Source organism: Rhineura floridana, chromosome 2 (assembly GCF_030035675.1).
Source record: "Rhineura floridana isolate rRhiFlo1 chromosome 2, rRhiFlo1.hap2, whole genome shotgun sequence".
Taxonomy (NCBI): Eukaryota; Metazoa; Chordata; class Lepidosauria; order Squamata; family Rhineuridae; genus Rhineura; species Rhineura floridana.
In genome coordinates this window covers 111,075,270-111,102,682 of record NC_084481.1, presented here as the reverse complement: position 1 = coordinate 111,102,682, position 27,413 = coordinate 111,075,270, and the positions used below count along the sequence as shown (strand labels likewise).

At 42.6% G+C, this 27,413-nt stretch overlaps 2 protein-coding genes and 1 long non-coding RNA gene across 9 annotated transcripts in view; 1 reads left to right on the top strand and 2 right to left on the bottom strand.

Annotated features, from left to right (window-relative positions):
• Positions 1-604: 604 nt before the first annotated feature.
• Positions 605-11,299, bottom strand: LOC133377002 (uncharacterized). Of its 4 annotated transcripts, none has more exons than XR_009760592.1 (5): positions 11,216-11,299; positions 7,421-7,594; positions 4,783-4,869; positions 2,650-2,884; positions 605-746 (listed from the first exon to the last, which is right to left on the bottom strand). It is a non-coding gene; the product is annotated as an uncharacterized LOC133377002 (long non-coding RNA). The 4 variants fall into 4 exon arrangements; XR_009760594.1 differs by having other exon boundaries at positions 607-746; positions 7,421-7,489; XR_009760593.1 differs by lacking the exon at positions 7,421-7,594 and having other exon boundaries at positions 609-746.
• Positions 1,764-25,177, top strand: PRR33 (proline rich 33). The gene is made up of 2 exons (XM_061610145.1): positions 1,764-2,203; positions 23,198-25,177. Exon 2 carries the CDS (start codon positions 23,207-23,209, stop codon positions 24,797-24,799), a length of 1,593 nt encoding a protein of 530 aa, XP_061466129.1. The 5' UTR covers positions 1,764-2,203; positions 23,198-23,206; the 3' UTR covers positions 24,800-25,177.
• The window catches only part of LSP1 (lymphocyte specific protein 1), a 97,538-nt gene continuing 85,972 nt past the window's right edge, over positions 15,848-27,413 (bottom strand). For all 4 annotated transcript variants that reach the window (XM_061610147.1, XM_061610148.1, XM_061610146.1 and 1 more), the window contains one exon: positions 15,848-17,366. The gene's annotated coding sequence lies outside the window, so the exon portion shown is untranslated. The remainder of the gene's footprint in view (positions 17,367-27,413) is intronic.

Sequence of the window (27,413 nt, the reverse complement as noted above, 5' to 3'; positions counted from 1 at the left end):
GCTGCCTGAGGCCCCCCATTCCACATACAGAAGCTGACCAGACCAGCAATTGAATCTTACTTCAGGACAGTGTCCTCAACTCCATCTGAAGCCAGCAAGTTAGCTTAGGAGGTGCAGAGCAGCAGGCCCCTTGACACACCCAGCTCTGCTCTCCAGCACCACCATTCACCACCGCCCAGCATACATTTGCCACAGTTCCCCACTTGCTAGCGTTTGCTACTTAAGGCGGCTGCCTCACTTTGCCCCATGGTAGGGCCAGCCCTGCAGAAGAGATAGAGCTGGACTTGCCAGATCAAAAGTGTAAAAAATAGGGACACTCTGCATCTTGGTTTCTGATATAAAATGGCCTCTACTACATCCAATGAATGCTCTGGACATACTATCAAATTAGCACATCTAATGGCTGGGAGATTTTCTTTATTTTCTAACCGAAAAAGACAAATAATTGGGTGTTAGAACAAATTAAGCCAGAACTATCATTAGAAGCTAAAATGATGAAACTGAGGTTATCATACTTTGGACACATCATGAGAAGACATGATTCATTAGAAAAGACAATCATGCTGGGAAAAGCAGAAGGGAGTAGAAAAAGAGGAAGACCAAACAAAATATGGATTGATTCCATAAAGGAAGGCACAGACCTCAACTTACAAGATCAGAACAGGGTGGTTCATGACAGATGCTCTTGGAGGTCGCTGATTCATAGGGTCGCCATAAGTCATGATCGCCTTGAAGGCACATAACAGCTACAAAAAATTACCTGTTAGTGGCTAGTGACAGTGGGTCATATTCTCTGGTTTACACGTTGCCTTTCTTCCAAAACAACTCAAAACATTTTTTTAAAAAAAATAAAACATTAAAGTAGTTGGGCAGTATCCAACTAACTCATTGCATCAGTGCAAGGATTTCCACTTGTACCACTGAAACCCCCTCCACACCCTCCCCTTACTTGCTGTGAAAGGTTGGGTGGAAACCCCAAAAAGATTTAAGGGATAGTTGGGAGAAGGAGGGCAGAATTCCATTGTGTGAGCAGAAATGTTTGCACTGATGGAATTAGTTAGATACTTGCCCTTTTATTTCATTAGCTTTGTATTATTATGAAATTTTGATCTTTGTATTTATATGTTTTGTAGTATTATCATGTAATTTTTATGAGATGTATTTGTATTTTTTTTTGTTCACCGCCCAGAGAGCTTTTGCTAGTCGGGCGGTCTAGAAATCCAATAAATAAATAATAATAATTAATAATATACAGTCACGTGGTGCATGAGCTTCTTCTCCCCCTCCCTGTTTTATCCACACAACTCTGATTAATTAGGGTGAGTGATAGTGACTGGCCCAAAGTCACCTAGTAAAAATCATGACTAAGTGGGGATTTGAATCGTGTTCAGGTCCTAGTCGCACTCACAAACCACCAGATAGCACTGGAATCACAGTCGAAGTGTGAATAACTTCATGCCATGTTTACTTCCTTAAAATATGCAAAGCCTCCGAAAATAAGAGGCGTGGCTAGCACAAAGAGCTGCTAATGCTGACTGGGCATGACAAGCATTTCAAGGATTTCTTGGCTGCAAAAAAAGGGAAGAAGCTCAAACAAATAATGGATTGAGAGTTTGAGTTCTTCAGGCAGCTTTTGCCTGGGGCATGAATTCGACAGCCAGGGAATGGAGTGGGGGAAGAAATGTTCAAATCCCCTTGATTTAGGTCAGCAAGAGCAGCACCAAACATTTTTGCAGTATTTGAACGATTTTAAATGGGATCGCAGCTACACCATTCTGCCAGTAGGCGGCAGAGCGCAACCATTCAGTTGCCCGCCCTGTTTCCACGGCGCTGAAGTCTGAGCGCCTTCGCCGGTGCCTTGTTCCGCCGGTCGCTTCCACCATCTCAGCCGCCCTCTGCCTCTCGTCCAAGAAGACAGATTGCTTTGGCAAGGCTCCCTTGCTGTGTAGCCCCACGCCTTCCAGAGGGGTCGACACACACCTCCAGCAAAGCCTCGTTGCTTAGCCGCCTCTGAGAAACAGAGGAGACCTTTAGGGCAGGAGCTGTGGGGCATGTTTTATTTTGGGCAGGGATCATCAGTCTCTCCCCCTCCCTCGCTCGGAAGAAGGGAAGAGGCCAGACAAGGATGCGCCGACCAGTTTTTAAACGCGCGGATCTGAGAGCGACGAGCTGCAGCCTTTAACCGTTCCGCAGCACGCAGCAGGTAATGAAACCAAAGGCGCCCCCTGCCCTCCCCCAAGCCGCTCGTCTTTATTGTAAGTCTGTGGTTGTAGAAGGCCTTCCCCGTTGGAATGAATGGACACGATTCTGCTGACGCAGTGTGCTCGAAAATATGTCTCGTCCACATTCGGGGTCTGAAGGGAGGCGGATGGATGGAAGGGCCGATTTAATGCTCGCAAAATTGGAACACTGGCATAGTGAATTGAGGGCGGTCTGCAGCAGATTGCAGCGGTTTGCTACTATATGATGTATACTTCTCTCTGCATGCAGGAAGGCATTTGCCACACTCCCCCCCCCATTGAGAAACTGTTTTACACGGCCACTTTCCAAAGCAAAATGCTGCGTGAAGTGAGACAGAAATCAAAGATGGTGAATAAGGTTGGCCTGTTGTTGTTGGCCGCTTTTCGAAACACAAGCTGCACAACCTACCTTGCAGCGTTTGAGAAGAGAGAGGCTGTTCCCAGTAGCGGTTTAACTCGCCACTTACTGTTGGCAGCCTTCGGAGCCGCTGTAGGAGTTGAGGGCCCTGTACAGTACAAGGGATTTGCCGGAGGAATAAGGTCTGTGCGCTGGCAGTTCAGTGGACAGGTTAAACTTATAGCCAGGTAGCTGGTACGAGGCCCCTTTCTGGACAGATCAACTGGTCTCTTACTTGGACACTAGGCTTCAAAAGAAAGGAAGCATATTGAAAAAGAAAAAAATATTGACGCATATATTGCAAGTATCATGTCCGCTCCTTAACTTTCACACATCAATGGAATATTTTGGCAACATGGGTGAACTTCTTCTGATTGCCTTTAGATGCACACTTTTTCTTTTCCTCCCCTCCCCCCCCCTTTTCTATAAGCTCAGTTCTGGAAGATCTGCATCAGACGTGGTATAGTTTATTTTAGCTGCTGAAAGTTACCACTGAAAAATTCATTGGGGTATTCAGGTTCCTTTGAGGATTACCAGAGGAGCAGTTACGTTGATAGTCACTTTGCTTTGCAGACCTATACTCCCTTACCTGGGAGTGAGCGACAATGAACTCAATGGGACTCAAAAGTTGGCATGCATAGGATTGTGCTGTGAGTCTATTGCAGCAATAACAGCAGAGTCTTGTGGCACCCTTGAAGTTTAGCACATTTATTGAAGCATAAACGTACGCCATAAATGCTTGTTGACAACTAGCTTGTCTTGTACAGTTTCTGCTTCTTGCACCATTTGTGGACATTGTCCTCCTTCACTGCATTGCATTCCTCATCTGTTTGTTGCCATCCAAGAGTCTTCCCCCAGGGTTTCATGCTTCAGCTCAGGTTTTCAGTTTACAACAAAACCACCACATAGGCAACAGAGGTTGAGAACTAGGGTCTCTGTAATCCATCTCTAGGCAGAGTTGGTGGGTTCTTAGTGTTCTCATATTTCAACCTCTGCTCCAAACCCCCTCATTATCAATTTTTAAAATTTGTCCTGTAGACCTGGCTAGGATTACTAGATCCCAAAGCATTGATGAACTTACTTATGAACCTTTGTGGCAAGTAAAGGCGGTGCATCCTTACATCTTCACTGTGGAGCATCTAGTGCTTCTGTACAAAAAGGCCTATACTATGTTATCTGGTATAAATAGCTGCACCTCCATTTAGCTCAGGAATGGGGAACCTGTGACTCAAGATTTTGTGGGACTCCTGTTCTCATCAGCCCCATCCAGCATGGCCAGTGGTCAGGGATGAGAGTTGTAGTCCCACATCATCTGGAAGGCATCTGGTTCCCTATCTCTGGTTTACCTGGACACTTGTGGTGCAATCCTATGCGTGTCTACTTGCTCAGAAGTAAGTTCTAATGAATTCAGTGGGATTTACTCCCAGGTTAATAAAACCAAAAGTCAAACAATGAAAAGCTGCAGGCTGTAAGACATCAAAGAGGCCAAATTAAGAAAATGTGCAGTGGAATAAAATGGTCCTCACCTCTCACTGGAAGGTGGGCAGCAAACCCCTCCAGGTATGATGTTACACAATCTGGACACCACAGCTGAGAAGCTCCCACCACACACATTTCTCCCAGCCTGCTTTATATATTTATTTATTTTTATTTTATTTAAGGAAATCTATAGACAGATTAATAAAAAAGACATCTCTAAGCAATTTACATCAACATGTGACAAGGGAAGGAGCTTTCACCAGCCTAGTGCCCTCCATATGTTGGTACTACAATCCCACTGTAGTCCAAAACATCTGGAGGACACTAGGCTGATAAATGCTAGCCAGCCTGAGACTCTGCAGTAGAGTTGAGTTCCCAAGCAAATTCATATGGGCGGAGGACAGCCTACATAGCAGAGAGCCTGTAACTCAATAGCTACTAGCACAGCACATGCTTTGCATGGAGAAGTTTCCCATTTCAGTCTCTGCCATCTCCAGGTAGTTGACCTCAGACAGCACAGGTAGGAAGGAAAGATCTCTGCCTGAGAAGCTGCTGTTATTTGGAATAGACAGCACTGGGCTAGACAGACCAACAGCGTAAGCCAGATTCGTATCATTTTCAACACATGCGTATCATGCAAATTTTACACAAAACCAGCTGCAGTACCTGGTTCACAAGCTAGACAGATAAGCTGCCTGTTCCACGGTATGTTCATGTTACATGTATCACTGTCTTACTTCATAAAATGGACTCCTGTTGGGAGGAAGGGCGGGATATAAATCAAATAATAAATAAAAAATATCAGCCTAGGTACACCTTCTGGGTTTGTTTAAACAACATGCGTAACTACTACTGTCTTTATGTTTCACTCTGAAGGGTAGATTAATAAATACAGGCATTCTCTCTCCTTGCTTCAGCATCGCTTGTTTCAACTAGTTTGTCTGTTTTGTGCTTTTTACATAGAGTGAAATGTCTTCCCTTTATACCTGTGACCTAAATGTCATAAACATTTCTTACTTGCTTCTTATGGATATGAAATCTCATCCATATATCTAAACCTATTTGCCTTTGTGTGACTTTCCCCCCATATACTATCTGCCACCTGAAGTCTATCTAGCCTAGTGGTATTTTACTACTGATCTCCATGAGGTTCTTGAAAATAACGTCAATGATCACACAGCAAATAAGATATTCTAGGTCAGAATAATCACTATTCCCACACTGTCCCTCTTTCATTCACCCATCATCATTGGTTTTGCTTTAATCACAGCTCTACATCTTTCATTAACCATAACTTGCCTTCATTACAACATCTTGTGATCTGAGCAGGGACATCAGCATAAAAGAGAAAAGATATTTGTTGCAACTTACCTGTCAGCCCCAGCCATGAGAGAGAGGTAACCACTTATTTAGCTCATCCAGCATGTTTGCACATTTGCTTTCTCAGTTAGCAGCCTGGTGGGCTCAGCTCACCCAGACAGTTTCAGCAACTTACTGTAGATTATGAAGCTAGTTTCTTTCCTGGTCTCTGGTCTTTTGGAAGGAGTGAATTCAGAAACAAAATCCTAATTAACCAACTATGCTCTGGGCCACAGAGTAATCTGCCAGCATGTCAGGGGAAGTTTATTCCTATTTTTAGTCTTGCACATGGATTCTAGGGGATTTGTTTGGGGAAAGTGGATAATGTGTTGGATATGTGATGTATGCACTATGGGGAGAGGGTTGATGTCTGTGTGGCAGTGAGTGGAACATGCTAGAAGCTGTCAGGAATGACACAAAGAGCAGTTAAGTCCTACTCAACTGAAAGATTAGCAAAGATCTTTTCTGACTCTTTAGCAATTAGCACAGGGATAAGAAACATGGTGTTGGACGCCAATTCCCACCAGTCCAAGCCAACAGAGTTGTAGTCCAACAACATCTGGAAGGCCACAGGGTCCCCATTACTACTTTAGCCATTGTTGCCAAACATTTATTTCTGAGTATTTTACACAACCTTGAGGACTAGATACCCGATAGGTTTTAGATGGGAAAATAGCATATGAACCAAAAGCAAGGGAGAGGCACCAAAGACCAAAAAGAAAACCAGTTTGTCGGGAATGTCAAGGTCAGTCAAAATGAAGTGCAGAGATTTTTTATAGTCAAACAGGAACTATTTATTAAAGCCTCAAGTATCCTTTCAGATTGTGTGTTAGACAAGCTGTCATAGTAAGTAGATGTGTGGAGTGCTTTCTGTTTCATTTGATAAGGTCGTACTGATTTGTGTGTACCTTCTGTATGTATGCCTGCATCACAATAGACCTACATCATTTGTACAGTTTAGTTTTTAATACAGATGATTATTTATCAAGTGTTGAATTATAACAGTGAGCATTCAGCAACAGTCGTCTTGTTCGGCATTGGTCTGCTTGAAAATTGATATTTGCAGTGCATCAGGTCCAAGGCTGCGAAGGAAGCAGGTGACCCTGGCCCTGAGGAGTCATAGCTCAGTGGTAGAGACATGCTGATATTGAGACAATTGACTTGTCAATCAGCGCTCTAACTTTACTCATTGACTAAAAACACTGAAAAGGAAGGAAAAGCAAGGCTGGTTCATCTGTGTGCACATTTTGCTTCCTAACGTCCTTACTAGAAGGCCAGTTTAATTATTTTTTTTAAAAGAATGAGGTTGGGTCTTCTCGCAGGCAGGGCCGTGGTACAATTGCTATCCTCACCTCCCATTTTCCAGACCAATGTAAGTTTTGATCAAGAGCTGAGCACCTACATCTTTGGCCATCTATCCAGTTCTGCTACACAGTTATTCTTTTTAAGCAAGCTTTTGATTCTGTTCCTGATTAACAAATCACTCTTTCAGGTATTTGCTTTCTGTGGCTATTTGTAATTTGTATTGGAATGGTTGAATCACGGTCACATTCATATTTGTAAACTACTTTGACCAACTCCTTTGTGAAGCAGAAAAGGGGAGTATAAATTTAAAATAGGGACAGCTCTGATATCTGCCCTTGGCAAATTACTGCGTTCATTCCAAAAAACATCTGTCCCACTGCAGCCCATACACATGCTGGGGAACATTTACTAACACACCTGCTCCAGATGCCAGTGCAGAAAAGGCTGCTGCAGAGAAAATGACTCTGCAATATGTTGTGGATGAAGAGCTTTCAGCAAAATTTCTGATAGCAGGCAGGATGGGGTGAAGATGTAATTCTTGGTGTGAGAGTAGGTATGTTACAAATACAAAACATTGCCCCTACATTTATTTGTGGAATATTAGAGGAGATACTCTGCATGCTCAAATTATTTTACTTACCATGCCCTCCAACAGGTGTGATCTGTTTGACCTCTGCTGATAAGACATAGCTATCATTCTTCCGACATACTGAGAAGTAACAACATATTTGTAGTTTTGTTGTTGGCTTTTTGCAGTTTAAATTTCAGTGTGTTCAAAACCTGGCCTATGAATCTTGCTGATTCTAGCTCCCGCCTAAGGATGAGGGAGAAATTTGTTTAGTTTGTATTTTGATGCAAATTACTGAATTTGCATTTTCCAAAATATACACAGCCAAACACCGCTGTCCTTCAAAATTCACACTTTGATTTTGCAGTGCAATTCTCCAACTGAAACTGTGTACAAATGGCCATATTTTAGGGGAATGTGCCCAAAATGCATATTTTCATGAAAATAATGTGTGGAAAGGCATTATATAAGTGAAAATTGCTGGCAAAAATGCAGATATTAGGAACAATGCGACTTCCACCCATTAAAAACCCTCTTCACCTAAAACTAAGCTTCAGTGTAGCTATAATGCTGAGAGAGTTGAAAAATGGGCCAGAGGATCATGCACTTCTTTCCCCACTTCCTTCTGCAGAGCAAATCCCACCATCCCCTGCTGGCCTCAACCAGTGGCCATCCTTTTAGCAATAGCATCAGTCACTGTTAACACTAACAAAGTCTGAAAGTGAACACACCAGCAGTCCCTGATAGGCTAGGGTTGTGCCATGCACATAATGGGAGAAAAGAGTCTTTATGGCTCTAAATGACCAAATATTATGAAACTTTTAAGGAAACAGTATTTCTCTCAGTCATGTTATTATGGCCCAACTAATTGTAGAGCGGTGTAGTGGAAGGATAGAACTGAACTTTCAAACTATCACACAATATAGTCCTTCCTGACCTGTAACCCTTTCGAGTGCAGATAGAGGAACACATATTTCAGTGTGTTCCCCCACATGAAAACCCACAGGAGGGTAGTGTATGGGAGAGAAGGATTCTAGCACAGCTTTCTCCTCTGGATGCTACTTTTCTTGGGGCGTGGAGTTTTTCGTATGCAGGTCTAAATTCATATACTTTTTAATTAAAGGTGTGTCTGGACAAACTGTTTTCGCTTGTTTTACTGATGTGTGCAGCCGAAAGGAGATCCATTCTAGGTTCTATGCTTTGTGGTTGCATGTTATTTCCTTGTTTTCTCATTAAAAATCTTACACCTTATTCAAAATGTACAGGCTTTTTCACAATTGGTGTGAAGCAAATATTTGCATTGTTTTGCTCTCTAGCCATTATCCTGTTTTCTGGCTAAACTAAGTGTGACATAAGGTATCCACAGTTATCTTTTAAGATATCTGTAATTATCCAGGCTAGGCTAGCCTAGGCTAAGCATGGTGCGTGCGTGCGTAATTAGTAGCCTCACACAGCTCAGATGCATTGAAGATCAAGGCAGTGGGACGCAGAATAGGTTTTTAACCCCTTGGTTTTTTCTTGATCTAAATTGCCTTCCCCTAAGAGCAGCTGAGGGGTAATTTAGATCAGGGAAGAGAAAAAAGATTAAACACCATCTCTCAGAGTACCCCTTCTCTAAGCCATGTCTAATTCTAGTAAAACACCCCCAGAATTCTAATTACAGATCTCACATCACATCTAATTTGACCCTTACTATCAGAATCTTCTATGCTAATTCACTGAATGCACCTCTGTATTCAGGCATCTGTGCACTGATGATTTCATCTGCTATCAGAATCTGAACAGCTGGATTTTTAATAATACCATCTTAAGATCTCTCCTTTTCTGGCACACTGGATCAGGTGCATTAATGTGTGCATGGTTGGATATGTGCAGTTGTGCAAATTCATAATCTACTGGGTTTCTAAAAAAAACACTAGGCCTGCCATTTCAGCAGAGGGAAGCACAGAATTACAAGAACTGTGTGAGGATTTATTCCAAGACAGCAAGGGAATAAGTAAGTGAAAAGAACTGCAACAAGAGTGTGGGTTCAGACATAACCCAAAGAAAAACCTGAAATATATTCTTCACTAACTGGGACTTGGATTGGGGAAAAGAGAATGGCAGCTCTGACAGAGCTTACTGAGATGCAAGATTGAAACATATGCAGATAACAGGCTTACATTTAGACAGAAGCCCTACACACACTTATCTGGAAGTAACCCCCCTTTGAATTTCTGTGTAAAAATGTATAGGACTGCATTATTTATTCATATTTCTTTCACGGGTACAAAGTCATCCAAGTTGTTTTCTTATAATTTCGTATGACTCAAACTCTCAGCCCAATTATTCAGAGCCTTAACAGAGATGCTGGTATATTCTGGAAATAACTATAATCCAGTGAAGATTTGAAAAGTGTTCCAGATTGGTCTTGGGGCTTGCGGGAACATAGTTGGGCTCTGTCAATGGGAAGGAGGTTTCACTTATATGTAAAAACCTTGTATCCTACCATCACAGAAGGAATACAGTGACAATGAAGTATCTGGATTCATCTTGGAAGACACTACTGAATAGCATTAGTATATCATTAGGACCAAACAACTGGAAACCCAAATTCATTTTGGAATTTCAGCAGAATCTGTGCAAAAAGACCTATTTGGGGGAATCCAGCGGTTCTTCCTGGTTTATGATCCCTGTCTTCACCAGTTGCCAACCCCATATTCAGCCTCCCATATTGTCATTAACTCTAGGTTTGCTGTCATCTCCTATCCTAGCGATTGGGAACCTGCAGCCTTCTCATCCTCTGTTACCATTAGTCATTATGCTGGGGCTGATGGGAGTCCAACATCTGGAGGGCCACCTGTTCTCCACCCCTGTCCTATTCTCCCTCCAACCTATGATCTGATTCAGCAAAAGAGATGGAACCATCTTGAAGCACTACATGCGCAGATCAGCCATACATGTATATCCAAAGGTACTTGTGGGATATGTGGCATCCAGTTTGGTGTCCTTTTAAAAAATAAAAAAAAATCCCATCATCGAGAAAGCCCTAGCCCAACTGTTTGTAGCACATGTGTACATTTTATTCCACTGGTGTGTGGTCCTCAGAAGGTTGCCCAGAAGGGAATATGGCCCTCAGGCTGAAAATGTTTCCCCATCCCAGCCTTAGGGAATACTCATCTGTCTCTTGTCTGATGTGTGCGTGCAACTGGAAATGTGCAGTTAAGTTGTTCCCGGCTTCTTTTGGCATGTCCTTCAATCTGCTAGGGTTGGCACTGCTGTTCCTCTTCTGTGCTACACTACACTAACTTCTGCATATGCATTTTTATCTATTTGAAATACAGGAGACCTTTTTTAAAATTAATAGTTCTTCACAGTTCCATTTCTCCTACAACTTTTTGTAGTGGCATTGCCTAAAACATTGTCTACACTCATGGGATATTGCTTCTCCTCCTTTTGGAGGTTGCTTCCAAAATGTTGTTGCAGCCATCATATATACCCTCTCCTAGCTAGTTGTGTAAAGACCTGTCACTGGATGGGTCAGGAGCAGAGCGGCAAAGAACAAAAGTGAGACACCTAAAATGAGGTCTAAAATCTCCCTCCACCAATCCATTTTAAAGGTAACTTTTCAAAATGAAAGATAGAATAATGCCTTTCATGCAGAATATCCTAGGCTTAATCCCTAGCAGTCCAATTCAAAGAATCACAGGTAACAGGTATGGGGAATGACCTCTGAGGCTTTGAGAAGCCACTGCTAGTCAGACTTATTTCTGGAGTCTTTGTCTGGGCCTCCTCTTTCATACAACCATGTTTAACAAAGAACTGGTTTACATCTGTTACACTGGAGGCAACATCCCTACTTTTGCAAATTCTTGGATTTGTGCTTACCTGCATTCACATGGAGAAAGAAGCATGTGATCCATGTCTTGTGATGAAAAAGCAACCAGAACTGCAGATTCCAGGGCAAGAGCTAGACTGCTATACTCCACATACAAGGAACTGCCAGATTATATATACTGGGGGCCTACTGTGCAAACTATTTATTTAATCAAGATAATGATTAATCCAGCTCCAATGCAGTTGTCTCAGAAAGACTACCTAGGGTAAAATTTTCTTATGCTTTTTAAAAATTGCTCTATTGCGGAAAAGGGGAACCCCAATTTCAGTTTCCTATCCCCGCACACTGAAGAATCACACTTTTATTCAGCTAGCAATCGATAGCTCTCTCAGGGCCACAATTTGCACACTTCAAAAACTAGGTTTTCACTGTCTCCTCCTGAAAGCAAAGTAGTAACTACTTCCTTGAAAGTAATGAGCCTTCAGCCCTTGCTCAAGCTGGCTGGAGGAATGGCTACGGATGTTCAGCAAGAAGCCAACACTCCCAATCAAGAGTCCACCAGCAAAAAAACCAGTTTTGCTCCATGAAGAACACATAAGGAAGTTCTAAGCTTAATGGACAATATAAAAACTGACAAATCACCGGGCCCGGATGGCATCCACCCGAGAGTTCTCAAAGAACTCAAATGTGAAATTGCTGATCTGCTAACTAAAATATGTAACTTGTCCCTTGGGTCCTCCTCCGTGCCTGAGGACTGGAAAGTAGCAAATGTAACGCCAATATTCAAAAAGGGATCCAGAGGGGATCCCAGAAATTACAGGCCAGTTAGCTTAACTTCTGTCCCTGGAAAACTGGTAGAAAGTATTATTAAAGCTAGATTAACTAAGCACATAGAAGAACAAGCTTTACTGAAGCAGAGCCAGCATGGCTTCTGCAAGGGAAAGTCCTGTCTCAGTAACCTATTAGAATTCTTTGAGAGTGTCAACAAGCATATAGATAGAGGTGATCCAGTGAACATAGTGTACTTAGACTTTCAAAAAGCGTTTGACCAGGTACGTCACCAAAGACTTCTGAGGAAGCTTAGCAGTCATGGAATAAGAGGAGAGGTCCTCTTGTGGATAAGGAATTGGTTAAGAAGCAGAAAGCAGAGAGTAGGAATAAACGGACAGTTCTCCCAATGGAGGGCTGTAGAAAGTGGAGTCCCTCAAGGATCGGTATTGGGACCTGTACTTTTCAACTTGTTCATTAATGACCTAGAATTAGGAGTGAGCAGTGAAGTGGCCAAGTTTGCTGACGACACTAAATTGTTCAGGGTTGTTAAAACAAAAAGGGATTGCGAAGAGCTCCAAAAAGACCTCTCCAAACTGAGTGAATGGGTGGGAAAATGGCAAATGCAATTCAATATAAACAAGTGTAAAATTATGCATACTGGAGCAAAAAATCTTAATTTCACATATACGCTCATGGGGTCTGAACTGGCGGTGACCGACCAGGTGAGAGACCTCGGGGTTGTAGTGGACAGCACGATGAAAATGTCGACCCAGTGTGCGGCAGCTGTGAAAAAGGCAAATTCCATGCTAGCAATAATTAGGAAAGGTATTGAAAATAAAACAGCCGATATCATCATGCCGTTGTATAAATCTATGGTGCGGCCGCATTTGGAATACTGTGTACAGTTCTGGTCGCCTCATCTCAAAAAGGATATTCTAGAGTTGGAAAAGGTTCAGAAGAGGGCAACCAGAATGATCAAGGGGATGGAGCGACTCCCTTACGAGGAAAGGTTGCAGCATTTGGGGCTTTTTAGTTTAGAGAAAAGGCGGGTCAGAGGAGACATGATAGAAGTGTATAAAATTATGCATGGCATTGAGAAAGTGGATAGAGAAAAGTTCTTCTCCCTCTCTCATAATACTAGAACTCGTGGACATTCAAAGAAGCTGAATGTTGGAAGATTCAGGACAGAGAAAAGGAAGTACTTCTTTACTCAGCGCATAGTTAAACTATGGAATTTGCTCCCACAAGATGCAGTAATGGCCACCAGCTTGGATGGCTTTAAAAGAAGATTAGACAAATTCATGGAGGACAGGGCTATCAATGGCTACTAGCCATGATGGCTGTGCTCTGCCACCCTAGTCAGAGGCAGCATGCTTCTGAAAACCAGTTGCCGGAAGCCTCAGGAGGGGAGAGTGTTCTTGCACTCGGGTCCTGCTTGCGGGCTTCCCCCAGGCACCTGGTTGGCCACTGTGAGAACAGGATGCTGGACTAGATGGGCCACTGGCCTGATCCAGCAGGCTCTTCTCATGTTCTTATGTTCAGAACAAACTTGCACCCAGTTACATACAAAGGCAGCCATTTCTTCTACATGCTGCACTCTGAAAGGACTGTTGCAATTGCAGGAATAACAGAACAGATACATATATACATCCTTCTAGTTCATATGCTGCTTCCTCGGGAAAGTGTGACTGTGCAAATCTGAAAACATTAATATCTAAGAAATTCATTGCCGCTGCCTGACATTAATCAGTCATTACTCAGTTACTCCAAGACATCAGTGATGCACAATCTCCCCTTGCAAGCCAACTCATGTATGAATGCCAGAGCATTCAAATCCTGCTTTCCAAGGACAGTGACCCCACCAACCAGCTTTCATCCTCAAAATTGTTCTGCAGTATTGACCTCACTAAAGACAATGCCCAGTGGAGTTCAGATTCACCATGCCTAGTAATAATCTCAGAATTTGCAATTTACATTTACCATTTGGTAAAAGTCTGGCTGCTTTCACACTAGCAGTTTAGCCTGGAAATGTCATCCTTAGTTCACCAGTTTTTATGGAGAAGCAAGGTAACATTCTTGACAGCTAGTTGTATTTTGATGTTTTCTGTCCTTCCACCCTGTTTTTAAAGACTTAAAAAAAAAAACCTTAAATGTGATTTCAGCACCAGCCTATCCAATATAAACGGACAAAACATAACTGAGCGCTTTGTAGGACTATTGTGCTTGTAATTAGTAATGTCTTCCTTAATGCTTCTCTGTCTTTTTTATTGACTTTGTTTTGCTTAGTGCATATTATTCATTACCGATACTCCTTCAGTTGCACCCTGATTACTTGATTTCTGTTGCCTGCTCAGTCAAGCTTTAATTTTCTAACACTTTTTCTTTTCGTTTACTGAATTGCAATGAAAAGAAAAAATACCAAAGAACCAGTAGTTGAAGCCCCAACATAAATACAGAAGGAATAGGAACTGAGGTGCAGTTAAGAAGCTTTTCATCAGTAGTGATGCTGCAAGGAGGAAACTCCTAATTAACGTTGCAGGGGATTCTCATTAAATGGCACTTACATCTAGATAAGCATTATGCAGATTTCTTGGCCAGGGGGATGGCGTTGCTGAGTAATATAGCATTATTTTTAATGCTGTGGGATCACCGTTTTAATTCCACTTAAAGTTCATTGCACAAAAGCAGCATTTCAGCAGTGCTAAAGAGCCCTGCTGTGGAAGCAACGATTGAATATGGGGACATGTCTGAATTCCCAAAGAGCATATGTCTCTATGCTATTATTAGGCCATGGAACTTTCCATGTGTTAATGGGGATGAGTTTTTATAGAAGTGCCAATCACCTGGCTCTTTTTCCCTGCTGCAGATAGCAAGTTATCACCAATGGGGATTTCTCCTGAATATCAGAATTCAATGTTACAAACAATTACTCAGTAAAGACTATAGAAAAAAAGCATCTTTGCTGTCAATGTTAACAACACAGGGTGAGCCAAACATAAAACAGATTTAATGAATTATCTCAATAATGTTGTTTTTAATGTGGAGTGTCATTCAATTGGGAGCTTAGATCAGCTTGGGCTCACAACTGAGGTATTTACAGAGGAACAGATCTTCAGTGGAATAACAGATATTGATCTCTCATTACTGACCAATTATTTGCCTGGGACAATCTTTGCTTTTGAGTACTTTTAGAATTGGAGAAAATAACAGAACATTTCTTGCCTATAAATTGTGGAGAGAAGAAAAGCTCACCCGTTTACTTTAGCAGATAGATTTTTTTTTACACAAAAGTAGACAGTAGATAGTGGTGCATTAGTGCAAATGGAGCATTGCCCCACTAAGCTCAGTCTCTCCTCAGCCAGGCCCCACATGCCTGCCTCCTTACTTAAAACTAATCTGTTGGGTAACACTGGCTGTCAGCCTTCTCATCAGTCTCAGTGTTGCCTTTGTAAAATTCAGCAGGGAGGAAGATGGGAACAAAACCAAAACTACTTAACTCCATCTGCCATTGGCTCTGGTTCCACCTACTGTTGGCCTCCCTGCTTTCCGCCTTACCAGTCCCACTGAGCACCAGCCTTCACTGCAAGCAGAGCTCCTTCTCAGGCATTTCAAACACAGAGATGGTGGAGGCATAGCTACTGAGCATGGGGCTAGACTGCACCACCTCATGAGCTGCACCACCTTCATGAGAAGGCAGGATCATCTGAATCCTCTTATAGTTGAAAAGGCTGCAAAAACTAATAATGGTGCATTACTTTTTCTTGCTTCCACCTTGCTTTGTAGAAATTTGGAGCACACCATTTTAAAAAAGTTCTTGTTTAGTTTCATTCCCATTGCCAGTTCAGGCAAGTGGAGTTGTAAGAGCATTGCTGAGGGCTTTGGGGCCAAGTGACAGTACAAGAGATAAACCATTTATGTTTCTCAGAAATTTTATTAAATGCTTAGAAAAACAAGTCCAGGTCACACAGAATGGTAACAAGTAAAAGCAACAGGGAGGGAAGATACAGAAAATACTCTAAGCCCTTGAGATGCAAATTCCAGTCTTGGGAGAATTGAAACAGGATATGGTGGTTCATTTTCTCTTGTATAATGGGAGGGAGGGGAAGGCAAAGCTTTTGAAGTTGGCAGGCTAATAGATGCATTTATATGACAAGGCATGGGACCCTTCACATGCAGTCAAGTACTCCATGCAAGTATTAGCAGCCATTTTTGAAGGGTTTCTTTTAAGAACCAGTTTGGCTAGCTTCTGGAAATTACCCTTCATCCCAACCACACACCAGACTGGTAACTCTGGCAGAACCACTACCATGCCCCCTTTCAAAGCAGGGATGGTTCAGGTGGGAAGGACAGAGGCCTCTTAGGTGCATTGGGCATTAACTCATGCACAGGATTGAATCCTCTATCACTTCTCAAACCCATACCTGGAGCTCACCTTAAAGCTTATGCCTTAGGGAAGGAAAGTATACACCCAGCTGGGAGAAGGAAGATTCAGCCTTTGTGCACATGAATAATCTATCACAGGAGAATTCAATGGGAATCCAAAATAAGCACTTCATTATGAGTCAGATAGGCACTTTGGGGGAAAAAATTCCTGAAGTGCTTGTCAGCCACATGACAATTGCCCCAAATGAAATAGCGAGAGAAGAACCTTTACATAATTTATTATACGTATCTCAATTAGAACATAAGCCAGAAGGTTACCTAACTTGACTGAATAAAGAAAAAGTCATCCAGACAAGAAAACTATGAGTGGATTGTAAGTAGAATAGACCAATGTGACAAGACCATAATGAATGTTTAGTTGTATGCCACTTCCCCCTCATTTAATATTAAGAAGTTTAGAACAGTGTGTCACCACCATCAAAAACATTCATGTTATAGTCAAGAGGTGAGAGACTGATATGCACTGCCATTTTGAAGGCTCAGAAAATGGTAGAAAGATCCTTAGAATCAACTGTAAGCTACTACATTTTCCTACTGTTCTCCTCACCTTAATTTTTATTTGCACACTCGTTTTGTTTTCTTGCTCACAGCTGAAAAGAAGTTAAATACTGAAAGCTTGTCCCTGGTTATTGAGACAGCCCCTAGGCTTGGCTAGGAGAAATAGGTAAGCCTCTCTTTATACTAAATTAAGCAATTAGAAGGGTACAAAACAGCACACAGGTTAATTTCCCAAACACAATGAATAGCCAATCTAGAGAGTTAAAAAAATGTTTTTGTCACTTGAGTTGACTCTGTGTCCAAGACCAGATGAAGTCAACTTGGGGAGGTGCTCCCATCCGTGAAGAAATCAACTGGGTTTTGAAGCAGGCTTCAAATTTGAGCTAGGAAGTAGTCATCCTTTGAATATAGTTCCCTTTTAGCAGAGGAGACATCAGCATTGCACAGAAGTATTGCCTTAGGTGTCCATCAAACAAAAAATAAGCAGATCTGTAAAAACAAACACACAAAATGGCATCATACAGCTGCAGGTAGGTGGAATTTCTCAGAGCAGCTGTCCAGTATGGCATCTCTGTAAAGGAAGATTATGCTGCATGTAAACACTTGCTGCAGCTGCACCCTCCTGATCTGAGAAGGCAGTGCCCCCACAGTCCTTGTCCTGAGACCACAGCAACAGAAGACACTGAACGATGCTACAAAGTCAAGACGTTTTGAGTTTAAGCAACTTTCACACTTGGAAAGATCCATCTCATTGGCAGGAAAAGAGGATGTGTTCTCCTTGTCTACAGAAGTTGGAGATTGCCTAGTCAAGTGAGAGAGGGCAAAGGTGTGATGTCAACACACCACTCCTTTTCCCTTCAGTAGTTAAGCCTGAAGAAGCAAACACAAATTCACAGTCTAATGCTAAATTCTGCAAAGTAGAAGAGTTTGCCTTTACATTGGACCTTCCTAGTATATATCTAAATCTGCCTTCCCCAACCTAGTACCCTCCAGATGCTGGAAAGCCCCAACTCCCATCAGCCCAAACCAACATGGCCAATGGTAAGCGATTATGGGAACTGTAGTCCAAAGCATTTGGAGGAGAGCAACTGGTTGGAGAAGGCCGGTTTAGACAGCAGTATATGCCCTTGAAAGAAAAAGGGAGTCCTCCTCAGGTGACAGTTACTCACATTCCCCATCACTTTGTTAGCATGGGGGAATAGAGATGGCTTGTGGGTAGTATATAGTGTGCAGCCAAGCCATCCACAGAATGGCTGTAAATCCATGCCAGGAGCTCCCTGCTCTTTACTATCAGTGGCTATTCTTGCCTCTTACCACCCACTGCTGAGCAAGCAGCACACAGATGGAGTCTCTCAACAGCTATTTTCTGCCCACACAGCTGCCAGCAGCATCTGATCTTTGCTTGCAGCAAGGTTTCTCTGTTGGTGAGTCCCAACATCACTGCTGGAGTCCAGTCTCATACGCAGTTTGGGCAACTTTACAGTCTCCAATTTTAACCACTACTTTTTCCATTGCCCCAAACAGTATTTGGTAGATTGGTTTTCTGCGATCAAATGGGAAGGTTTTTTAAGGAGATATCAATCAGCACCCAAGACAGAGTGGTCCTTCATCTATGGCTCAAAAAGAAAGGGTATATCCTATAGGACCAAAAACAAAAGGCACTGGAAAGGGACTTGTTCACAGTATGGTCACTCCTGAATTGACCATTCATCCTGATTTGTTTGCAAGGAGATTAATGTTGCATCAAGCAAATGTTATCCCACACTTTTCAGTGCACTTTCCTTATCATACAAAGTTCATGGGGATGGGAGGGTGTTTGTTGCACAAGAGCTCCAAATCCAATTTAACAGTATGTGAATGATTCCCATGCAAAAATAGTGACAGTCTAGAAGTTTCCAGCACACTATTACACCTTCTCTGCTTTACTAGACTATAGTAATATCTCAGTTAACGAATACTCCAAGAATGAAGCTCCTTTTAACGAAGGCTCTTTTAAAAGAACAACTGTCCAGCTTTGCTTTGCTAATGATACACTTTCAAGCCTGCCCTTTGCTTTAAGGTGAAACTGAGTAACTTGTGTCTTTGCTTTGCTATCAATAAATTGACAATCCTATGCTTTTGCTTTAAGGTGAAACTGTCTTTGCTTTGCTATGGATGAACTAATAAGCCTGTGCCTTTGCTTTGCTAGGGTGAAACTGACAAGCCTCTGTGTATGCTTTGCATTAAAGAGATCTCTTGCATTGTCCCAGGCCTGGGGAGGGAAGGAGCCAAAAGGATTCAGGGGAGGGGGAGGAGGAAATAAGGGAGTGGGTGGTAGGCAGGCACCCTTTAAAGTCCCTGTTGAAGCTGCCTCCACCATCTATTCTGGTACCAAAGTTTCTGTTAAAGAAGTAATGACCAGGGACGCATCTACTTTGTTAACTGAAGTATTACTGTATAGGAGGATTAACATCAGCACAATTTTTCCTTCTTCCTCTACTCTCAACGCAATAATGCACACTTGTAAACGGAGTTCTAAAATGTCTTTTTTTTTGCCAGTTACATCAAGAAACTGGGGAGGGAAATGTGGCATTCTACAGTTAAGTCATACTGGTAATAGTGGATGTCCATTAGTCAGGCTCTTTTGTTCTTTGAAGCAAGAGCAGAGGGGAAAGACGAAGAAGACTTGGTCAAGTATAATAGTATCCCTTGCAAAAGTAAAGAGACTACGGTTTTACCTTAGCAGTTCAGCCACAGTGGCACCAGTATCAAGTTTCCCCACATCCCACTCTTCTCTCCAAGCTGAACAGCTGGTTCTATATTTGACTCAGGGATTGCAAATTACTTTTCCATCTTGCAAGCTCTTCTGCTCTACTGAAGCTATAGGTATACAGTTGATTGAAGGCTTAAATATAAACTGACACACAGTAGAACAACAGAGCTCCCCAAGAAGCAAAGTGATTTGGCACCAGCTTAACGGAAATGCTCGTTAATCCCTGGCCTTTTTGTGTTTCTCCTGTTTTAGTTAAGTTTCAACTTGCAGTGTTCCAAACTATCTGGAGTCCTTGAAAAGTAACTCAGCTGCATAATCACGACCAGTTATAAAAATGACTGCATTCAATAAAGCCACACAAAATGCCAGTGGGTCCCTGGGCTTATTGTTCAGGCATGTGTGAAGAATTCAAAGCAGGAACTGATGTGGGTGGGGAGGGAAATGATGTGCCATGCCAATCTTCCAAGTGTGTTGTAATAATAATAATGGACTGCCTTCGATCCCGACTTATGGCGACCCTATGAATAGGGTTTTCATGGTAGGCGGTATTCAGAGGGGGTTTACCCTTGCCTTCCTCTGAGGCTGAGAGGCAGTGACTGGCCCAAGGTCACCCAGTGAGCATCATGGCTGTGTGGGGATTCGAACCCTGGTCTCCCAGGTTGTAGTCCAACACCTTAACCAATACACCACACTGGCTGTCTTCCAAGATCTCAAAGAAAAGGTAAGGAGAACTTCTATTAAACCTGGCTCAGAAAATGAAAAATGATATTAAGCAAAAAAAAAATGGATCCAAAAGCAAGCATACTGGCACACAGATTTACGGCTTGGCAAAGGCTGGAATAGAAAATATAAACAAGTTCTCAGAATGACCACAATAAGAATTTTAGAGATTGAAAACTGTCTGGGTACAAATAAAACACCATGCTTGCAGGGCAGGGGGGGGGGAGGAGAACAGCCAAGCGTTTAAATATTGGTGCCTTAAAAAAAGCTCTCCTACAGATATGCTCAACCAATTTTTGCTCCCCATCAGCCAGTTTAAGTATTATTTAGAATAAGAATTAAAACAAGGCAAATTCCTATGTTATTGCTGATTTATAAAGAGCAAGCATTTAAATATGGCCTTGCACACTTTTCAAATTATTTTTGCAGATACCATTGGGTGCATATGCAGCTGCACATTAACAGATGCATATTAATAGATCCAGCTTTTAAAAATGATTAATCCATATCATTCCAAGTTACCTGGCTCAGGACTGGGTAGTACTTAAAACTGGGGTCTGCTGGTAGGTTGCTCAATGATGTGCAGTAGATCAGAAAAAAGGGCTCCCCACTCCCACTCCCCCACAAAAAATAGGCTATTAGAGTCCTTGACCTGAAATAACCCAAGTGTAGATTTGTACTTATATATGCAGGCCATCCTGGTGTATGGCTCATGGGAGTGGATATTGAGGTTCTAGTAAAAAACCAAAAGTGGATCCCACAAGCCTGAAGTCTTTACATGCCTGCTCTGGTATTATACTGTGCTTCCTCCCGTTCCATGTCCTAACAAGAAGAGATAACGTGAACTACAGTTTAATGCCTGCTGTGCATTGGGATGGATTCAGATTTTGAGCATCCTGAGAAACTAGGTAACAGGAAGCACAAGTGAACAATGGTCCCTGTTTTCACTTTGTAATATTTCAAAAGGGAGTTCAAGCCTCCCCTATAGAGTGATTTAAGCTTAGGACACATACATTGTCCTGAAGGAGAAGATGTGCGCACTTCTCTTTGAGTGTTACAGTAGCAGCATGCAATTCACACTCCATAGAATGTGCAAAGATGACTTTAAAATTAAAAGTACAGGTAGTCATGTTAGCCCATAAGAAAATCCAAAATCCATATTAGGGAGTTTCTGCCCCTTATGTAACAGTTTGTGCAATAGGTTTTTGTGTGTTGCCATTTGGGTTGCAGTTGGAGCTCTACCAACCAGTATCCTTCCTCGGCTTAATTCACGCATACATTCAAGCAACATGGTAGCAGCTTGCACATGTAGTTGGGTGGAGGCTGCTCGATGTGGCAAACCACTTGGTTCAATCACATGCTTCCCACATGGTACTTCCAATTTTCATCATGCTATCATCCTTATCAGGAAGGGGGATTTGCAATCACATTCTCAAGATTGTTAGAAATCATTGGGGTTCCTTCACATGAATAATTTGCTATACCAGTTGTGCAGCCAGTAGATTCCATGTGCAGATCAACTTTAGAAATGACATTTGGAGAGACAGCTCTACAGACAGCATTTTCTAGGCCCCTTTTTCTAAGACTAAAAAGTCATCCTTCCAAAGGAGAAATTAGCTTGTGCTGAAAGACAAAGTGCAACCTAGGCAAATGCTGCTTGAGCCATTTGTGTACACTGCAGTGGAAACATCTTTCTCCATATCAAAGGCTCAGGATATTAACTAAGCAAGTAGGGCTTTTCCATCTCTGTAGATGCTTTCCACCTCCCAAAGGGCTCGGATTACAAATAAAATATATATTTTCCCAGCATTTTCGGGTTCCCCCCTTCTTTTCCCCTTCTCTGGTTTTAGATGCTAGCCACTTTTAGCTGATGGTTCACTTCCCAAAGGGCCTGCTATCAACTGAGCAATGGGTTTTGGCCAGCAGACCACAGCAGCTGAAATAATTACACAAATCACCCAGGAGAAGCACAGAGGACCCGATAGCCCTGGTGAACTTTTACAAGAGATACTCAACACCATCTATTGCTCAGAGCTACAATTCACTTTGTACATCAGTTTTCTTAGCTCTCATGTTCCACAGCTCACCTTCAGCTAACTCTCTTCACATCACAGCAGAGCTGGAACAGTCAGCATGCAAAGCAAAAGTCTCATGTCAAGAATGAATGTCATTATCACAGATCAAATAAAACCTGAACTACATACTACAGTAGCAGACTTGCATCTTTCAACACAGATCTGTCCCATTCACATATGAGCTAAAAGATCAGGGCAAGGAAGCCACATGACCATAGCACCAGCACAGCCCCACTCCCCCTTTCTATATGTAGACCTCCACATAATTTAACAAACGAAGGGAGTTAGGGAGATTGTCCATTAAGTATCTGCAAGGATTTCTCCCATCTAAGTCCTGGTTGGTACATGCACGTGGATCACATCATTGATGACTCAAACACAACCTACAGCTGATTGTGTGAACCAACCTCTCTCCGGTGCTGTGAACCAGTGCAGAAGTTCTAGCTGTGGTGTTTGATCTGGGATAGAACACGTGATAAAACGTGCATGTCATGACCCAGCCCCAAGATTTTTTTCCAATTCAAATATTTGATACATGAACATAAAGAGCTGGATTGTTCTCACCTAGGGTTTGTGTGTGTGTGTGTTTTAGTATTTTTAAACAGTTTGTAGCCTTAGGTACTTGGGTGAAGCAAGTTGTTTTGGTCTTCCCTATATACATTAGTAAAGATTCAAATTCCAACTTTACATGTGTGGAATAAAATCACCATGAACAGTCAGTCAGTTTATATTAGCAACTGAAAAACAACAACCACCTTTTTATTTTGTTTTAGGGAATTAAAATGCTGATAACTGTAACACCACCCTATGAGCCAGCCTCTCTTCACTCACAGGCTCCACCCCCTCCTATTCTACCAAAGCCTGGAATAGACAACCTTAAATTGCAAAGACTCTTGAAAAAAGCAGCAAAGAAGAAAGCAGGGTTATCAGCACAGCAACCCATATCATTCCGGTCCATTCTCTCCCCTGTGAGTGAAGCCAGCCCAGACCTGGAGCACAGCGAACGCTCTTCTCCACTGAAGCCTGCAGAAACTGCAACACACCTCACCATCAACCTCCTACCCCGCTTTTCCATCAAGCCTGTTACCCACCATGTTCCATCTCCTTTTCCTAAAGGAAAGCCCTTCACGTTCACTGTCACACAGCAGAGGAGCCTTTCAGAGCATCTCAAGCTCACAGTCTCACCTGCCGTATCACCAGTTCATAGACAGAGCGCTCCTGAGCCTTCATGGCAACCTAGAGGGCACCCACCATCAGACACGCAGACACGGTTGCCCCCTTTGAGTGCCACACACACTGTATTTCTTTTCCACGAACATCCCATTTCCCCCACACCTGTGGTGGAGACCCCAGTGGTGGTTACTCATGTTGCTGAAACACATGCCTATATCCACAGTGTGCAAGCACCAAGGGTAAAAACCCCAGTGTTAGAACAGTCAGCAGAGTATCCCAATAGTGGAAAGAGGCCCACCACACCTACCCATTTGCAGACAAATCACTCACACCCACCACCAAGCCAGATGCCAGCTCCACCCTTTGCAAGCCAGGCCAGGCCAATTACTCCTAAGTTAGATGTTACTTCAGCCCCTGAGCCTCCCACCAGGATGATGAAGACTTCAATACTGCATGTCCCCAGACAGTACACTGCGGTCACATCCCCAACTTTTCCATTCAATGGGCCTCCTACTCTGGGAAGCAACAGCAGCCTTGAAGCACGCAGTGAAGCCCAGAGGCAGTCGAGTCCCATTGCACCTCAGAAGCCCATCACACCAGAGGCAGCTCCATCAACTGTCAGCACCCATGATTTTTCACCAGAAAGTAAGGCTGACAGGCAGACTATGACCCCACAGCCACCTGCTGCTTCTCCAAGTACTGCAAGCTCTTTACCAGCATTGCCTCCCAGAAACAAGTTTAGCGGCTGGTCTCGCCTCAAAAAGCAACTGATTGTGGAAACTGAAGAGCCCCAGTTTCCAGTCTCAGAGTTTGAGCCAGTCCGGCCTGAGCAGGTGGGAGAAAAGAAGGCAACAACAACAGAAGCCTCTCAAGAGGAAACCGGTCAGAGGGCAACCAAGTCAAGAGCTATCAAGATGTGGGATGCCATCTTATACCAGATGACGGTCAGCAAAAGAAAGCAGCAAACAGAGGAAAAGGAAATCAGGAAAGAGGGAACGCTCTCATTCCGGCGGCTTTTGCCCCTTCTCCTCTGCAGGCCACGCTTTGATGCCCGGAAGCTTAAAGAGCTGGCTTCCAAACCGATGACAAAGATCACTACTCTGTTTGAGGTACGCCAAATCCAACCCCAGCCGCCCAAGGAAGCACCAATAAGGTTTAACAGGACTGCATCGGGGTGGCAGCTGAAGAGAAGCAACAAATGAATCTGCATTCCCTTAAGGTTACTTTTGGAGGATGTACACTGAGCTCGGAGGATTGGAAATAAATACAAGCGTTTACCAAAGCAGAAATCACTCACAAGAAAAAATAAAAAATAAAATCCTTCACAGGGTTCCTGTCTGTGTACCTAGAGATGTACCTGCATGTAGCGACCATGTTTAACTACAGTAGGGACTTGAGAGGGAAGAGATATTCACCTCATCTTATTTTAAAAAGGCATTCAAGTTTCAGGTTGGACAGCCAATTAAAAGACAGTAAAGAGTTTTGCACAGGGCCAGTAATTTAAAGGCTCTCAAAGGCAGTTTTATACAGTTGAGCCAACTGTATACTGTATTTTTTACTTGGGCAAAGCGGATGTACTGTGAAAAAGCAATCTAGAATCATTCTCTGCCAGACCTACTTTTTATTCTGTAATAATCATAGTGGTCTTGGCTTCTTTTCCACATCCTGTATGTGGACTGGTCATTTGATTTAGATTGGGGCTGGCAGTTGGTTTTGCAAAACTGATTATCACCTGTTCAAATCAAACCACTACTGTGTGCGTACAATAAGTTTATAAAGCATCACCACCCATGGTACACATATTAAGGTGTTCCTGGCCCATTATGATATGTGGTCAAATCCTTTTGCAGATTTCTAATCCTTGACCAGATAGTAGGTGGGGTGGGGGGGATGAGCCAGCTATAGCACAAATAATGAATGCTATCAAACTGCCTTCAAGTCTTTTCAAATGAATTATTTCTGGTACATGGCCTTTGTCCAAATCATCATAATTTTTGCATACTAGAACTGAAAGCAATAATTTCGGTTTAGAAGAAAATGATGAGAGAACACCGTCACTTTGACTCAACAATGTATATTTAAGGCTGTTGTATAGTCTCTTATCATAATACATGCAAGTACAAAACACTCAAATCACAGCTTAAACCCATCAGCAGGAATCTATGAACAAGGTTCAAATTAGATTCAGAGCAAGAGCCTAAAGGCTTGGAGATTACAAAGAATTTCACCTGATATGCACAGCCATACAGTGTTGTCACCTGGCAAGCCTCTTCAGAGAAAAAACATAATTCCGTCATCTGAAGAACCCTGCTCTGTCCATTCATCGATTTAGCCTCTCAAAAGGTACACAATCTGAACAGCCTCCTTTCCAGATCTTAATGAAACCAACAGAAATAAACAGGGACTACTAAAGGGCTCCAAGCTATATAGGGCTTCACAGATCAGAACCAGCATCTTGAATTGTGTTCAAACAGGCAAGCAGTACAGATCCCACAAGAATAGGCTTGTACTATCTTCCCTGAGCCCACCTCCATAAAAAGGTGGGCAGCAGCATTGCACAGAACCTGCATGTTCTGAACGCTGTTCAAGGGTGGTGCCATTAAAAACACATTGTAGCAAATTAGTTTGTGATGCTAGCTAGCCACACAGGATGACTGTCCTCTAGGAAGAAGCATGATACAAGAACAAAGGCAGGTATATTATATGCTGCAGGAATGAAAAATAAATACTCAGCATTTAAGTAATACCACCACTTATCGCACTGAGCCTCTTTTAAAGGGCCACTGGCAATTTTCTCGTTGCCTTGAAACAACCAGGTTAGGGAGATTTAATACAAAAATATTGTTTTTAAAGCCATAAATGGTTTAACTGGGCACCCAGGCAAGTAAGAGTGTGTTGGCTCCTAACTTCCATGGATTTATTTGCAAGACACCACTACTAAGCTAATAAGCCCACCGTGCAAGGGCACAAAAGAGCTATAGCGCTGTACATCTCTTTCCAAAAGATCTTAACAAGCTACCTGGCCTCATGTTTGGGCTGCTTCCAGTTTTGCATTTACTCATTCACTGGGAGAATATGCCTACAGATGAGGCAAAAAAGGGGGGATTCATGCATCTCATATGTCACTATAACCAAGTTTGCCCATTCTGGCATTAAAAGCACTTCTGGTCACTGTCGTTACAAATAACTGCAGAAAAAATTGTAGACTATCGGAAGCAACCTTGAGAAGATGGTAGGCTGAAGTCTTCCCCAATCCAGGTGCACTAGTGCTGACTCGGGCTTAGGGAGGGTCAATTTACAGTAACTTTCCTCCATCCCAAGCAGAGCCAAGCTGTCCTTAGCCACATGTCTGTGCATGTTGAAAGGGTATACAGTAATTTCTGCCTTTGACATAACACTGTCCCAACGACTGTAGTATCCATGTACCACCCAATTCACACTTCCATTTCTTTACATGTGTGTGTGCACGCAGCCCTAGGTTGGAAATGGATTGTTTACACTTAGAATCAAGTGAGTTGGTTAACCCAGTGTCTGACTGAGATATTACACATGGTTATTGGTTTGGAGTTTTGCTTGCTTAACCACAGCATTTTAGCAATGAATCATCAAGGGACAATTCAAACAACCTTTTTGATGCACTAGGATGAGAGTTGCTAATGTTGTCCTTTGAAACAGGGCTACAGCTCATCATAATACCTATTGCTGCTCATACCCTTGCTCATGCTTCTTTTTGCAGTTCCCGTACTAACTTTGGAGCTTGCCAGCAATCTTAAAGCCATTCTAGCATAAAACTCGGGGCAATTTGTTTTACGATGA